The sequence below is a fragment of the Equus przewalskii genome, chromosome 1 (genome assembly GCF_037783145.1).
Source record: "Equus przewalskii isolate Varuska chromosome 1, EquPr2, whole genome shotgun sequence".
Lineage (NCBI taxonomy): Eukaryota > Metazoa > Chordata > Mammalia > Perissodactyla > Equidae > Equus > Equus przewalskii.
This window is the reverse complement of record NC_091831.1, coordinates 137,405,820-137,422,768: the sequence shown is the minus strand read 5'-3', so window position 1 is coordinate 137,422,768 and position 16,949 is coordinate 137,405,820. Positions and strand designations below refer to the sequence as shown.

At 37.5% G+C, this 16,949-nt stretch overlaps 1 protein-coding gene across 3 annotated transcripts in view; it reads right to left on the bottom strand.

Moving 5' to 3' along the window:
- Positions 1-16,949, bottom strand: part of WDR72 (WD repeat domain 72) — a 219,658-nt gene that overhangs the window by 131,414 nt on the left and 71,295 nt on the right. For all 3 annotated transcript variants that reach the window (XM_070579987.1, XM_070579998.1, XM_070580009.1), the window contains one exon: positions 14-216. In XM_070579987.1, the coding sequence (XP_070436088.1) occupies positions 14-216 (203 nt within the window). The remainder of the gene's footprint in view (positions 1-13; positions 217-16,949) is intronic.

Below are 16,949 nucleotides of genomic sequence, written 5' to 3'. Positions count from 1 at the left end.
GATTTGAACTTACCTGACATGAAGACTCCACCTGCAGACCAGGGCAAGGTACTGGCCCAAACTGGTAGGAGCTGGAGGATTTCTGTTCTATACTTTTGTGCTTATGTGTCTCTGAGGCAACTGGAAGTACAGATTCAGGCTTTAGAAGCTGAGAATCATCACAACAATTAAGAATAATTCTTGCTCTTTCTCCCGTTTCATGTCTTTCCAAAGTGCCTGGAAAACAAGATTAGAAATAAAAATTTATGCAAAATATTTACCCCCAAGGAGTAAAAAGAACAAAATACTTTTAAAAGAAAATCACAATTCTTTAAGTTATCATGCCTTACTATCTTCTTGCCACCAAAAAGCAGCCTGGCAGCTTTCTCTAAATTATTCAAATCACCATCTTACAAAGGCTGAAATTATGGATATGAAAAGCTCAACCTCCTCTTTGTGCTTTCTCGTCCACTGAAATCAACAGGGCATTCATAGTCTTTAACAGTAAAATCTCTTACTTATTATACAGTATGCAAGTGATCAATAACAAACAACTATGGAATATTTTAGTGCTGTCCCCTAGTGTTCCAAATCACAAACAACAGAGAATCCACAGGGCTTTGCTTGGGTTCCCAAGCTTAAAATGTTTCTATTGATAATACATAATTTAACTGAATAGGGCAAGTCAGAACACAGATGCTTTGTATTTCTGCCTCCATCACCCACATGCCCTCACAGCTTCAGGAATGCAGGCCACTCCAGGGTTTTGTTGTTGTTGTTGTTTTTATATCCTTCGGCTTTTATTTTCTGTTATTAGAAAGAAAAAAAAAATTCTTTGCCCTCTTCTCTGCCATTCTTCCAGTTTCAGAATTTCAAGGTGCTAGCAAGTTCAATTTAAAGTTAAGAGAGGGCTGGCCCCGTGGCCGAGTGGTTAAGTTCGCGCGCTCCGCTGCCGGCGGCCCAGTGTTTCGTTGGTTCGAATCCTGGGCGCGGATATGGCACTGCTCATCAGACCATGCTGAGGCAGGTCCCACATACCACAACTAGAAGAACCCACAACGAAGAATATACAACTATGTACCAGGGGGCTTTGGGGAGAAAAAGGAAATAATAAAATCTTTAAAAAAAAATAAATAAATAAAATAAAATAAAGTTAAGAGAAACAGGGGCTGGCCTGGTGGTGCAGTGGTTAAGTGCTCACGTTCCACTTTAGCAGCCCTGGCTTTGCCGGTTCAGATCCCGGGTATGGACATGGCACCACTCAGCAAGCCATGCTATGGCAGGCATGCCACATATAAAGTAGAGGAAGATGGGCACAGATGTCAGCTCAGGACCAGTCTTCCTCAGCAAAAAGAGGAGGATTGGCAGCAGGTGTTAGCTCAGTGCTAATCTTCCTCAAAAGACAAACAAACAAAAATAATAAAGAGGAACAAGTACAAAATAGAGCAAAAGTATCAGAAGACAATTCACAAAGAGTTGTTGTTTTTATAAAATATAATGCCACACGTTCAGTGAAATACTAATAAATGAGAATCAATCATGGCCACTGTTATATAGGTTATGAGTTCATATGAATTATTCATACTATATTAAATATATAACCTATATCCCACTAAGTAAAGATGCTAAGGAAATTAACTTGACATACAACTTAAATACAGATTCCACATCCTATTATTCCTTTCCTACTAATGAGAAAGAAATAACTGTACTGTTTGTTAAGAAGGAAAAAGATTATTATTGATAGCATTAAGAAAATATCAATTTAAAATAATTACTATAAGAAAACAGAAATAATTCTATATCACCATGTCTTTAGATAGGTAGATAGGTTTGAAGATTATGACTATCTAATCCTTTCTCATTTCTCCTCCTCTCTTCCATATCTTTCCTTTACAGTAACTAGACTACCATTAGTTGGTATTTTGGATTCTGCATCAGTAACAGCTACTATGCTAAAATATCGGGTAGAAATTCAGTCTTTAGTCCTTTAACAGTGATATTTTTTCATTATAACATTTCTATTTAACATATAAACTTATAAACATATTATTTCTCTAAGCTTTCCTTTTCTTTCAAGATTGATATATCTTCAACAAATGAAACTGGCAGCAACAAGAAAATCCTTTCTCTCAAGGATGTCCATAACAGCAGTTTCTCAAACCTACTTCCTAGAAATGCATTCCAGAACTTGTAAATGTGACTCTTGGTAAAATTCATCGTCTTTTTGAGGAATTTCCCTTTGAATATGGTTTCCCCATGGATATTTTCTTCTCACAGGTTTTCTGTGGCCCCTCAAATTATATTTTTCAAAGATTTTGGGAATTCTTGAGAAAGAATTTATTGTACTTTAATAAATATGATATGTGCCTTATACGACACATTGTAGATATTCATATATTTTATACTACACTTAATGTCTTACATAAACACAACTGTTTCTTGTACTTTTCAGCGATGAAAGTAGTTTACCTACAAACTTGGGCAGCTGTTATCCATTTTCATTCATGCACAGATAACTGATCAACCTAGCATCAGTTATGTACCGTTCACTGTGCCACATGCTGGCAATTTATACTAAACAAGAATGACTGAGTCCTGGTCCCCCGGACTTAAAATCTGGAGCTTACTTAACATCTGATGGTTGTGCAGAGGCAAGAAATACCTGAAAACTAATTTGCTATAATATTTAAAGTAACATTTAAGCTATTTTGACTCCAAACTAAAAATCTCCCATTCTAACAAAATGTTGGACACTTGGTTTTGTGAACAATAATTTCCATCATGATTAATTATAAAATACTTAAAAAAATAATTAGATTATTTTGTCTCAAAGAACTGGGTGAAGCACAAATGTGACATATGAAGTGGTTAGAGTGAGTCAATTTCTTTTCAAGTTATCAGACAAAGAAATTACATATCCAAAACAATAAATTGATTTGGTAATAAGTTCAGGACAACAGCTTTTAAAACCCTTGGTCAAAACCCTGGCAGTGGATAGATAGGGATTTCCATGTGCCAGTTATCCATTTATTGTTGCTTAGTTCCAAAGTCACCCTTCATTGCCTCTTCTGTGAAAATGGATATGTGCTCTTCAAATATTTTTCCTTCAGCAGCTGGTGTGATGTTAACCTTTGTGGATAAAAGGTGTTAGAAAGATCTAGTATAAGAAACAGTTCTTTTTTTCTTGGTTCTGGTGTGCTCTGTTGCAGCAGCACGGGTGGCTTCCCCAGCACCAGCCTCCTGCAGTGCATGACAGCCAGCAGTACCCAGCAGGCAGCAGCCTCTCTTGGCATACTCTTTGTGAGGTTTTGTAGCAGAGTGCCTCCAGCAAGACATCTCCCTGTGAACAACTTTCCCTAGTACCCTAGAGGGCACATTCCTGGCAAGTTCCATCATACCACACCACACCACACCACATCACAGCAGCTCCTCGACCATCCAGTGACCACAGCTATGACCTCTCCAATGAGGTCAAGATCTTAGCCCTGGGGGCTGGCCCTGTGGCCGAGTGGTTAAGTTCTCGCGCTCCGCCGCAGGCGGCCCAGTGTTTCATCGGTTCAAATCCTGGGCGCGGACGTGTCACTGCTCATCAAACCGCACAGAGACGGAGTCCCACATACCACAACTAGAAGGACCCACAGCTAAGAATATACAACTGTGTACCGGGGTGCTTTGGGGAGAAAAAGAAAAAAATAAAATCTTTAAAAAAAAAAAAAGTTCTTAGCCCTGGGGAGTCTCTTCCTCACGCAGGCTATCTCAGCTTCAAGGGTAACGGTTACTTCTTAAATCTGCTATTCCTATATTCTTTAGAGTTTTCTTTCGTTCTTAGTATCAATTCCTCACCTCCAAATTCTTTGTGATAGTTGTTCTTTTTTTTTTTTTATGCTTTTTGGTGAGGAAGATTGGCCCTGGGCTAACATCTGTTGCCAATCTTCCTCTTTTTTTGTTTTCCTCTTCAAAGCCCCAGTACATAGTATATATCCTAGCTGTAGGTCATTCTAGTTCTTCTACGTGTGATGCTGGCACAGCATGGCTTGATGAGCAGTGTGTAGGTCTGTACCTGGGATCTGAACTTGTGAAACCCAGTCCACTGAAATGGAGCAAGCGAACTTAATTACTCAGCCACGGGTCAGCCCCGATAATTCTTTATATTAAATTTTCTCTGTTCAAATTACTGTATCATTTCTCTCTCTGGTTAGACCCTAACTAATATATCATGGTAAATCACTTCCAATGCAGAATGTTCCTTTAAATATATCCCTAAAATTTTGGAATTCACATAACTTCAGGAATATATTTCAATTGTTAGGGGGAGTCTATGGCAAAGGCAGTAACCTGGGAGGGAGAGTGTGACCCCAAGGAGGTCCAACGAGGGATGCAACTCTAACAAGCTGTCTTTGGCAAGACACAGAACAGTCACTCTTCCTGATATTAAAGAAATATCAAAAAAAAATTACAAAATTGCTTAATTCAACTTCCAATTTCAAAGAAAAGTTTGCTTTCCAAAGTGAACTCAATGATAGTTAGATCTTTTCTGAGAGAAAACTCACACTTGCTCTTCATTTGGATCAATGTGAACATAAGGAAAGATGTAAAGACATATGAGTAAAATATTATTGAAAGTGACAATATCATTTCCTCCTTCAAAGTAGATACAATGCAAAAATTACCATAAAATCTACCTCAAGTAAAATTTTCATCATACAACACGCTTTCCATGTAAATATGCAAATATCTTGCATTTTTTTCTATTACTTACTAATATGAGCTTTAGTACAATTGTTTTAATCCTAAACTATTTAATAGTACATTAGAGAATGGAGCCAATCATAAGAAAAGAGAGCTTAAAACAGCTAGTGTTCTAACCAAAAGGAAAGGAAAGATGGCACCAGCAAGCATTTGAAGCAATTTTCATTGACCCCAAATTGCCTATTCCTCAAAAAGCCAGTGCACAGAAATATAAGGAGCAGCTGACTCTCTTTGCAGAGCCCCAGGGCCAAATAGTCAATACCTTCATTTGTATACCCTGCTTTCACCAAAAACTCAACACACCCTACAGCATAACTAATCACTTTTTTTTAACCAGAACTTTCTCTATGACCCCCTTCGCAACCTGGTGTCTAGCCACTGTCCTCTCTACCAGTCAAGGCTGATGGCCTGGAGACATCATTGCATTAGGGGGAGAGTGGAGGGGAGGAATTGCAGACTCAGCACCAGACTGCCCTACACTTGATACTCGTTTTACTCTTCCCAGTTGTGTGGTTTGGGGCAAGTCATTTTACATTTCTGTGCCTCAGTTTCCTCATCTGCACAATGGAGTTAATAATAATTCTTACCTCCCAGGGTTACTATGAACATTAACTTGAGTAGCTATTTTAAGAGGTTTAGCGGGTTCTGGGACACAATGAGTGCTGTGCTATATGACAGCCTCTCTCTGACACACGACAGGTTCTCATTCAGCCCCTTGTGAGCAGTTTAACAAACCTTCTCAGCTCTGTGGCTCTGGCATCTGCCTGACACCCAGGCCTGAGGTCATTGCGCATATGACCAGCATGGGCCCCCATTTCGTCCTACCTGAGACTTGAGCCTCCTCAATCAGCCTTGCCTCTCAGGCTAGGTTATCATCAAAATCAGAGTAGGATTATATATTTGATTTATTTTTTAATCCTCCTCAGTAAACCAGACTGAAGCCTGGCATAAATTAAAGGCTAGATAAGTACTTCTTAATGGATTATATGACATCAGCAACCTGGCTAATGATTTTTTACTGTGGCTACACTTGGGATTAAATCCAAACTCCTTGACCTATAAGTCATATTCTCTCCTCTGTTTCTTCCCATGTCACCCCCCACCCTGTTCACAAATTAGATCTTTTTTAAAAAAAGATCCTTGAAAATAAACAAATCCTTTCCTGATAGCTCCATCTCACTCTTTAAGTATTACCCCCAAATCTCACCTCCTTAGAGAGACCTTTCTAAAGTAAATTCTTCTCTTTTGTATTGTTTTCTATCTCAGCTTTTTTCCTTTACTTTACAGAACTTAATACATTTGCAATTGGTATATTTCATTTGCTTGCTTAAATTCAGGGCTGCCTTCCTACTACATGCTAAATTCTTCTTGACAGGTAAGTATTTTATGAACTTGGTACAAAGCAGAGCTCAACACATGTCCACTGAATGAATAAATTAAATTTGATCTTTTCCCTGTAGCAGCGGAAGAAGATAGCTACGAAAGCATCAGCTATGAATGCCAAACTATACTCGTTATAAACTTTAACCCTAGAGCCTAGGAGGGGCCAACAATGGGAAAAGTAGCATTCACATGTCTGACGGCTGTCCTAGCTCTCAGCTATGTTGCCAGGTCATTCCTGATGCCCTAAGAACTTGGAATTGGAAACAGCAAGTCAGTCTCTGAATGTGACATATTAACTTGACCTGTAGAGTAGCCGTGTCTTAACCTATGGAAAGAAGAGCAGAATATGCTAGTCTACAGAGAGAAAAGAATAAGAAAATGCACAGAGAGAGGCAGAGATGGGGAGGGAGAGGGAAGGAAAGAGAGACAGAGGGAGGGAAGGAGGGTGAAGGGGGAGAGAGAGAGACATCTTCAACTTTCAAGTTCTGTTTTTAGTCCCTTCCTAAGGACTACTACCACTGAGGTCTCTGCAACATTCCTGAATCCTTACCATAAATACCTCTTTCTGATAGAAACCAACTTAACTTGGCTTCTAAGTGCTTCCTACTTACCTAAAGGGTCCTAATAAAGAGAGGACAGAGGAGATGTTTCCATTATTGTGAAGGCCAAGTGTGAGAACATCCAAACAGACTTGCAAAATTAACATGTAAAGTTCCAGGTAGAGATCAGAGCAGTGAGATAAAGGCTTAAGCATTATCAGCCCTTGGGTGGGGATTAAATCTCAAGGAAAAATGCCATCTCCAAGAGAATTTGGAGCGAGTTGAGTCAAGAGACAAGCACAAAACCTTTAGCAGTTTCTGCACGTAAAGAGGAAAGGAAAGAAGGAAGATTCAGAAACCGTGTAATCAGGATGTTGCTAAAATACGGCCATATTTTAAATGCATTAAGATTTTCAATATTTATAGGATGCCTACAGTTTTCCGTTCATTTTGTTTTTAAATAAGGCAGAGAATCATTTTGGGTTATGCCTGTTATAAAATCTGGTTTTGAAGCTTCAACTATCTTAAAACAAGATGCGTGCACCACGAAGGATGCTGCCTTCAATTGTGGTAGAAGAACAAGACAGAGGGTAAAAAGAACACTTTTAGGTGATAAAATATACCTTATAGATGTAACAGACCTGAATATCTACATAAACAAAGGGAAGAGGGAGTAATAATATTCTACACTTTAATTCCCCTCCAAACAGTCAAAACTTGCTCCCTTGACTTTATTTCTCTTGTAATTTGCCCATATTTTAATATTTGTTGTCTTCTATCTAAACATTTTTTCAACTCTCACAACTATTTGCTTTCTAAAATCAACAAAATTATCATAGCCTACCATCAATTAATGAACAGCTTTAAATTACATATTTTAAACCCCCAGCCAGACAAACTCTATCCTACAACTTAACAAATAGGTCCACTAAGTCTGTGGAAAAAGGAATAGCTACTATCCCAAAATACAGAAATGGTTAAAAAGCAATCATAGTCACTTGATGAATCCATCTGCAAATGATCAGGAATAAAACTAAGATTCAAAAACAATACCCAGATGTAGTCACATTTTATCACATTGCACAGAAACATTTTATCTACTTAAAAATCATACATAAATAAACTTGAGACAATAATTGGCTTATAACTCCTGGTGCTTTTCCTCAGAAGAACATAGTAGAAATAGCTTTACTACAGGAACAGAAAATCCTCGCAGCCCACGAAAATCACATGTATTACAAACCAACAAATTTTAAACAATTCATTTCACAAGAAAAAGAAACATTTTCAATTAAATATTCTCTGTATTATGGGATTGTGAAAACACCAGAATTTAGTAAATAATTCCTATTATGTGATTAGTAATGAAAATAAATCGTACTTATACGAACAGGGCATGACAGCAATATGTGAGTGGATACACGACAGAGTTACATCTTCTGTCTGCCTCAGGCAGGTATTTTCTAACTGAATTCACCACGATATTGAGCAGTGATTAAGAGGACAGTTACATTTCAAAGTGAGTCTCTCTAAAACACAATAGGAAAAGACAAATGGCCTCACTACCACATTTAGTAGTCAAATTCATAAAATCAGCTTTCAACAAAACAGCGGACTGACAGCTATAATCAAATTTTACGTATCAAGGAATCTGACCACTGGGTCCGTTGTAAGATTTATCATTTATCTTCAGTTACACATGAAGTTCATTGCCTTGCTCACAGAAGTGTATGGAGATCGACCTGGTGCCCCCTTCCTAACAAAACCATTTCACAGTTACTGCATCTTACTCCAGAAAACGTATAACTGATGAGGGTTCTGACCAGGGACAGGGGACCCTGGAGGTATTAAACTTAGCTAGCTAAAAAATAATGGAGAGGTGGGAAAAGAGAATAAATCTGAAAATATTAAATTAGGCTTAAAGGCACATACCTTCATTCCTAAACATGTTTGAATAGAACAAATTCAGCTGTAAAATAGACTGCGGGTGTGGCTCATTTTGTTCAATATAAAGGTCCTAATATGACAACAAACTCATGATTGGCTTCTCATCAACATTCTATAGCTTAAGGGTATATAGAATACAGTTTTACAAAGTCTCCGACCACCACGACCTTAACCCCAGCTCTGCCACAGTCTCCAGCACGTTCAGAGCAATACTGGGATTTATCAGCTGGGCCATACTCAACTCTCACACCTAATTCTGACCACTGACCTCCAGAAAAACAGAATAAAGGGACAGGAGTGCGGTGAAGGAAAAAAAGGATTAAAACACAGAGAGATTTAAAGTTGCTGAGATATATAAAGAATACAAATAATGCATTAATTTTAAACAAATTTTAAACTAGGGTTTTCTTGATAAGGTATTTATACTTCTTAAATTCTCCCTCTTCTTAAACACATACTAACAACATAGAGTCTACTATGATTAAGTTTTAATTTTTAACCTCACTCAAAAACTTAATACAATTTACCACGAACTTAAGAGGTGAATGTTTACAGAAAAGTTTTTCTGTATTATGATGTGAAGAATATATCTGTTTATAATTATTTATTATATACAAAACATTAAAATTGTATTGCTTCTAAGTATTGCAAAGTGTTATTCATTGTGCATTGAATTCTTTATGCCAGACATACTTATTTTTAAATTTTAAAATGTTTCAAAAATACATTTTTTTCTGTCATAAAAACAAATAAATGTAAAGGCTGGCTAGATATTTCATACTATTTTTATAACCATTTCCTCTACTCTTATGCTCTGAGTATCAGGAACTATGAAGATATTCACTAAATCGCTGAAGATTGAACAATCATATACCACATCAAAAAAAGACCTTTTAAAGCACTCAATTATTTCAGAGGGAATCATATGTAAAATATAAATATTTTTAATCCTTTTAATTATCGTCATCAAAATTGCCATTAGCTAGCATTAATTGCGTGCTAAGTGGTTTGCTTAGCACTTCATATATCTCATTTAATTCTTAAAACAGTGCAGCAGTTGGGAAAATTTTCAATAGTTCATGAAAAAGATGAAGATCCCAATTCATTTGGCCCTAAGGCATTTTATTTTAAAATGTTTTTGGTACCTCTGAAATATGTAATTCCGTGTTTTACTAGAGGTTTACAAAATACATGTAGCACATAGTTTACCTTTCAAATGACCCAAAGTCATCACTAGACATTGGTAATAGTATTGGGGCTAAGACCCAGTAATGCCCTCTGGAATTATTGATCAGGACTGTCACAGAATGGCTATCTAGGTTCTCTAAATAGACAGAGGTCTTTGGTGGGTTCTTAACTCTAGAACGATTTCCTTTTTCTTCTTCTTTAGCCCGAGCATTTATCCTATTCCACTCACCACCATCACTGTTTCTGTAGTTTATAATTTGCTGCCACTTCCTCTAAGTGGTTTGTATGTAGTTTTATACCATGGAAGGAGTCTTACAGAATATAAATAGTTTCTGACATGAGCCATTTTCCTACCCAACTCTGAATTAGAAAACAACAACGGAACATTAATTCAGCCTTAAAAAAAGAGGAAATTCTGACACATGCTATAACTTAGATGAACCCTGAGGACATTATACTAAGTAAAATAAGCCAGTCACAAAAAGACAAATACTGTGTGATTCTACTTATATGAGGTACCTAGAGGAGCCAAATTCATAGACACAAAAAGTAGAATGGTAGCTGTGAAGGGCTGAGGGGCAGGAAGAACAGATACTGACCATTTATGGGGTGTAAGGTGTCATTTTGGGAAGATGAAAAAGCTCTGGAGATGGATGATGGTGATGGTTGTACAACAATGTGAATGTACACAACACCCCCGAACTGTGCATTTAAAAATACTTAAATTGGTAAATTTTATGTTATGTATATTTTACCACACACACAAAAAGCATCTATGTTGATAAGACAGCCCAAGGAAAATACAAACAAAAAGAGAAGTACACTGAGAATAAACCCAGGAAATAATAGAGTATACAGAAATAGGGCAACCTAAGGAAGAGGGCCTACTGACCACCGGGAGAAGGCAGTATCATCTAAGGCTGAGGGCAGAGAGAGAGAGAAGAAGGACATTGATGACAGACTGATTGCAGAGAAGTCTAGACTCTCCACTAAGAGAAAGACAACTGAACTTGGCTGTGAGGTAACCTTAAGAAGAACAGTGCCTTCGGAATAGTGTAGGCAGAAGCCAGATTAAAATGTGCTAAATAAACGGGAGGCAAAAAAATAAAAGAAAGAGTATAGATGGCATTTGTAGAAAACTACCAATTATTTTGAGGAGAATGACAGAGAAAGATAATAAAGGCTCCAAATCTCTTATTCAAACATTAGGACCTAGGATTTTAGAACTCACGATTTTTCAGATTTTGGAGAGACAGGATAATGCACATATATATATATATATAGTATACATATAGTATACATCAGGGTCTGGGAGAGCAAACAGTAATCAAACATGTCACATACTTGCAGAAAAGAAAATAGTCACACCTGGTGGATAAATAACCTCATCTGAGTTAAGGTTTGGTTTTGCTGCTTTACCAGAAACTAAAAAGAAAAAAAAAATCGTTCTGTTCTCAGATTTTAAATTGTGGCTAAGAGAATGTGGATCTGTAATCAAAATAATTGGTAGCTTGTAGGCCAGAACTCACCAAAGAGATATTCTCTGAGACGAGTTAGTAGGATGCTCAGTTTTCTGCAATATAGGATATAAGATCATGTATTTAACTTCTCTTTCTATCTATACAAGTAAGCTTAGTCATCTAATTCCAAACCCCCAGTTTGGCTGATTGTTTTGTCTATGTCATCTATGATTAGATCATAACGCACTAAAGATTCTTTTAAACCCAGTGCTTTAAAGAAAGCACACTTCCTTTATAAAATCATTGATGAGGGATAGCTTTGCTAACGGATCAATCTTGGGAGAAGGATCAAGGTTGTAAGAAATGAAGATAAGAACATTTTTTAATGATAGACATAAAATAAGCAATATGTAACAATATGACTTTTGAACTAGACTTACATTTGATGCTTTTGGAAGTAAGAAAAATGGGATGACAAAAGAAAGTTAACCTCCAGTGGAAATCATGGATTAAAAGTAAATTGCTTTGTCAAATCTTCTTATTCCAGTTATTTTTCTGGAATGTTAACTCATAAACATTCTCAGTTTTGATCTATCAGCATAAAGTACAATTCATTTAACTAAATTTACAAAAACAACATGCTATGTGCTCAAACGACAAACTGACTGTAAGATGACATCTTGTGTCCCTCAGTGGAGTTTCTGGTACCCTGATGCTTCAGAATCTGCTTGCACTTGAATGTGAAAAGGATTGGGGAAAACAGTGGGGAAATCCATGTCCAGGACTTTTCAACAAGGTTGAGATTAGCAACCAACAATTTTTTTTTTTTTTTGTAACACCCAAGATAAAATCTGACAACATTCCCACAGTCAAATTCTCCACTCACTACTCCCAAGCCAAGGACTTGACCTTCGGATTTGTTTTCACTTGATTCATCCTAGAAACACAAGAGATTTTTCCCATCAAATCCTAACAAGTAAGTTAATGGTAGAAGTTGGATATTATTGATACACTCAGATGAATCAAGTGCATCCAATATCCTTTTATCTCTCAGCCAAATCAGAGAACCTACTTTCCCAGAGAATAACAATCATTACAGTCCACTGAGTCTTGCTTTTCCAATCGTTTCTGCGGCAGCTGGCTGCTGGGAAGTTGCTAGGGAATTGAAAGGAGGCAGCGTGGGGAGGGGCAGATGGCTCCTTTGGGTTTATTTCACCAAACATGGCAGCTGTGAAACCCACTAACGTTCCAAGTGTCCATATAAAATGCTCACAGAAGGGGCTAGGCTAAGGAGGAGCCACAGAGCAGCCATGCCAACATGTTTCTCTTTCTGCTGCTATAAAATAAGCTCCCGAGAACATTAAAAGCAATTACATAACAAACATATCCAGCCAGCACTCGATGCAAAAGTGTAATCAGACCACAGGAATCAGCTAAAACCGATCATAGTGAGTATTTTTCTTTACTAAATGAAAACCCAAGAAGATAGCAACTGCCAAAGGAAACAATAAAGGCAGTAAAGGGTGGGACTTAATTGGCGAAAGTAATTTTAAGAACAGAAACTATTTATTTTTATCATTAGAATGAGATTGTATTGATTTTCATATTTGTTTCTGAGCGTACAAAATATTCCAAAGATATCCTGCAAATACCACAATAATATGCCTAACATATATTAAGATGCCAGGAGATCAAAAAAAAAGGTGGAGTTGAATAATACCTTAATTAAAATGCACACACACACGCAAATGCCTGTGTATGTTTTACACCAGATAAAAGTTAATCATATAATTAGAATTTAAGAATAAGTCTGAGGTATCTAAAAACAACATAAAACCATATTCATATAAAGTACAATTCTGTAATAAAACATAGATAATTGTTCAAATATTTATAACTAATAAATATTGACAAAGAAGCAAATCCAAATTGGGGAAAGGAAAATTATTTATGTTTCTTTTGTTAATAGCCTTTCAATGTAATATCTGGATTTTAAAGAGCACAGCAGAAACTGCCCCAAGCAGATCATTTTTTTTCTTGAATTTTTCTACATTCTTGCAATTTCCTCACTTTGTAAAGTTTGTAAAATTATAAGAATAAATTCACATTGATATAATTTTACCAAAGTAGAGGTCCATATTCCCTAGATGGAGTTACAGAAGACTACTGTGGGGTGAGGAGGGGGGGCATGCATTGTTGCATGTGCACGTGTGTATGCACACACACGCAAGTAAAAGTGTCTACCAAGGCTTTATACTGAACTGAAAACTGTATACAATGACATTCATGTGCCTCTCTCCAGTAGTGCCGAGTTAACTGTTGGATTTAATTTTGTTGAAAATAATGTTAAACTCTTTATTATTATTGTATTTTTGCTCTGGAATTAAAAACAAAGGCAGACATCAACATATACTCCCCAGCTGTCCTGCAACCATTGAGTAATTTCGATGAATCCCACATTAAAAATCATTTAGACTAACAGGGAGTTTTTAATGTTCTTCATGCCATGAACCTTTTCAGCAGTCTGGGGAAACCAATGCAGACTTTTTCACACTATTTGTTTAAAATGTTGGAAATAAAATATATAAGATTTTAAAGGATATCAATTATATTGAAATACAATCATCAAAATATTTTAAAAACAAAACAATTGCTTCTTTATTAATGTATTAAATAGCAAGAGCTGAGGTATGCCTACATGTTTATGGCAGTGACAAACATAAATAATACTTTGAGATATTGGTGACCACTGTAGTGTGATAGGAAAATATCTGTGATGTCTATTATTGACAAAGTCACAGGTATTGCTAATACAGCTGTGAAGTGTTCCCTACATTCAAAATGGAAAGAAATACTTAATTTCATTTAGGGTTCACAAACTCTTTAAAAAAGGACTTGTGGATTGTGGAGCCAGGGAAGGAAAATGGTTTTCTGAAGCTCCCCATTACACCTCCCAGGGTGTTACATTAATAATGAAGATAATGAACAAATAATCGGATAACACTTTACCAAAGACTTTCATGATATGAAAATACATAAGCATGTCTCCATATAGATTAATATGTAAAAGAATAAAATACTGAAAGTATAGTACACCAACCATTAATAATGATTATCTACAAATGTTAGGATTCTATTGCTTTTTAAAAATGTCTTCTTTATACTTTCTGTATTTCTGGTTTTTCTCTTTATTTAGTTGAAATTGACGTAACATACAATGAACCATTTTAAAGTACAAAAGTCAGTAGCATTTAGTGCATTCACAATATTTTGCAACTATATTTGAAAACCTCTACTTTCAAAACTTTTTCATCACCCCTGAAAAATACCCCTGTAGTTTAAACCTTGACAGTCCTTTTTCTTCTTTTTTTTATAATGCAAGTGCCTGACTTAAGTCTCACTTCAACGAGGCACTCATTTCAAAGAGGGCTGTCTCAATCAACACATTACCAGCCACACAACTAGATAAAGAGCCAGGCTCCTCCCCTGACTGAGGACCCTTTGTTTTAGAGGGGCCTTTGTTTGGTTGATTTAAATAACTAAACATCTGGGAAGCTTGTTTTTTTACTTTTATGCCTTTAAATTCCCACTCTTATGTTTAAAATTCACCAAGAAAAAGTAGAGCCCATGAAATTCTAGGCCCCACTCTCAACACCAATAAAAGCAGAACTCCAGGCCCATGCATACTCTCTCTACCTGCAACCTCAATGTGTGGCCCTAGGTGTGCTGTGTAATTTCTAGGTCCTGTGAATAATAAACCTTTATTTTTTCAAAGTTTCCTGATGGTTGTTGATGCAGGGCATCTCGCAATCATAATAAGAACCACAAGGGCCAGTCGAACCACAACATTGGTTATTGATAGGCTGAGACTAGCACAAAATAATTGGTGTAGTTGGCAGGAATGTGTGATTTCCCTTGCAATTAACTGAGGGGAACTCCCTTTAGCTGCAACTTTCTTACTATTCACATAACTCTTGTGGTTGACACAATCTGGGAAAGGAACACCGCTTGCTGGGGGTCTGTCAGGCCGCTAAGTGCTTTCTTCCATTGTGTCTGTTGTCTGTTGCCTGCAGTATCCAACCCAAAAAGTCGAGGCTGCCATAATAATCCAACAATCTCCCCAGAGCAGCATAATCAAGGCCATGTGGTCTAATGAGATGATTAGACCACTAGTTATAAAGACCTTAATTGACTATTACTGTGTGGAGGGGTCCGCCACACCTCAAGGCTAAGGAGAACTAAGGAGGGTGAATTGGATAGCAAGGCTATTGTCACCACGCAAGGAGAGGCTCTGGGTTAAAGACAAGAGGAAAAGATTCCTTCAGGTGAAGAGCATAGGATACCTACACCTGCGACCAATGAGTCAGTGCGTCATGCATGGATTGTTGAGTCATACCTGGACTATGTACCCTAACCCAGAAGAGTAAAATAGCCCCACAACTGGAAACCAACGGTACCACTAGAGGGAAAATACAACAGAGGCCTACTGTCTCTGTGTCACCACTTCACTCACTACTGTCTCTCTCTGTCCACTGACCTAATGGGATATTGTGGGTCCAATCCCTGGCATGATGTTACTAAAAAAAAAAAATATATTAATGGACAAATATAAATGTCCTGAACATCTGGTGCCAGAGCCTCCTAAGAACCCTGAGGAGGTACACTAGCTCCTTGATAAATGCAAAACCCCATGGACACTGCCTGGGTGTTATTCAATGCTATGCATACTAACACACCAAGGCTCTGGTATTATGAGCCAGAGGCCTTGGGGCTTTTCCCAAAGACCCTGCACATATCACGCTAGCGGAGGCAGATCCCCAATCCTGGAGAGTCCTCTTAGGACACCCTGGAAAGGAAAGTGGCCACCTACGAAGAGGGTTCACAGTGACACCATGCAAAATTTTCTGGTAACAACATGTAAGATTAAAGTAACAGGAGAAAATCAAGAAGTAGAAACTAAGATCAAAAACTATACCTTAATTGAAAGTCAAACTTAAAGATTTTATGCAGCAGGAAGGAGAAAGGGGAACTAATTGGCTATTGTGGGGTTTTTTGTTGTTTACTTGTTTGGAATGGGCTCTGAATTGTTAACTCCTGGCTGCCAAAATGTGTCAATAGGTCAGTATCTATAAAGGCCCTAAATTCCTTAACTGTCTTAAAGATTCATCCAGGCTATATATTTGTGAGCTCTGAGGTACCACAGATACTAAACTCCCTCAGCTTCCCCTGACTTTTTCTCCAAAAAAGGGAAACTCAACTTTTAACCCTAAAGCTGACAGAGTTATTGAGCCCTGTAGTGAGTAAGAAGAGGGAAATGGAAATCAAAGGCCCCTAGAGCCCCCAATATTTGTACCAGGGCCCTCGCTTTCCTCACTTGGATATTTATTGCCTGGCGCTATGCCCATCTTTGCACAGTGATCACCGCTGAGGCTCACAGTGAATGGAAAACATCAAGATGAAGCCCATTTCCTACTGCGAAAAATTGGCATGGTCCAACGGGTTTATCATTTCCATGACCATAATGACCCAAAGGACACCTCTTCATTTCCAGCCCTGAAGAGGCCCAATTTGGCCCTGAGTGCAGAGAATTACTTTTACAGGGTGCTCTCCCTAATTATAGGGCAGCACTACTACATGTTATTGGGACTGCCAAAATCATCCAAAAGGCACTAAAATTTTGAGGAGAAAACTTACATTCTTT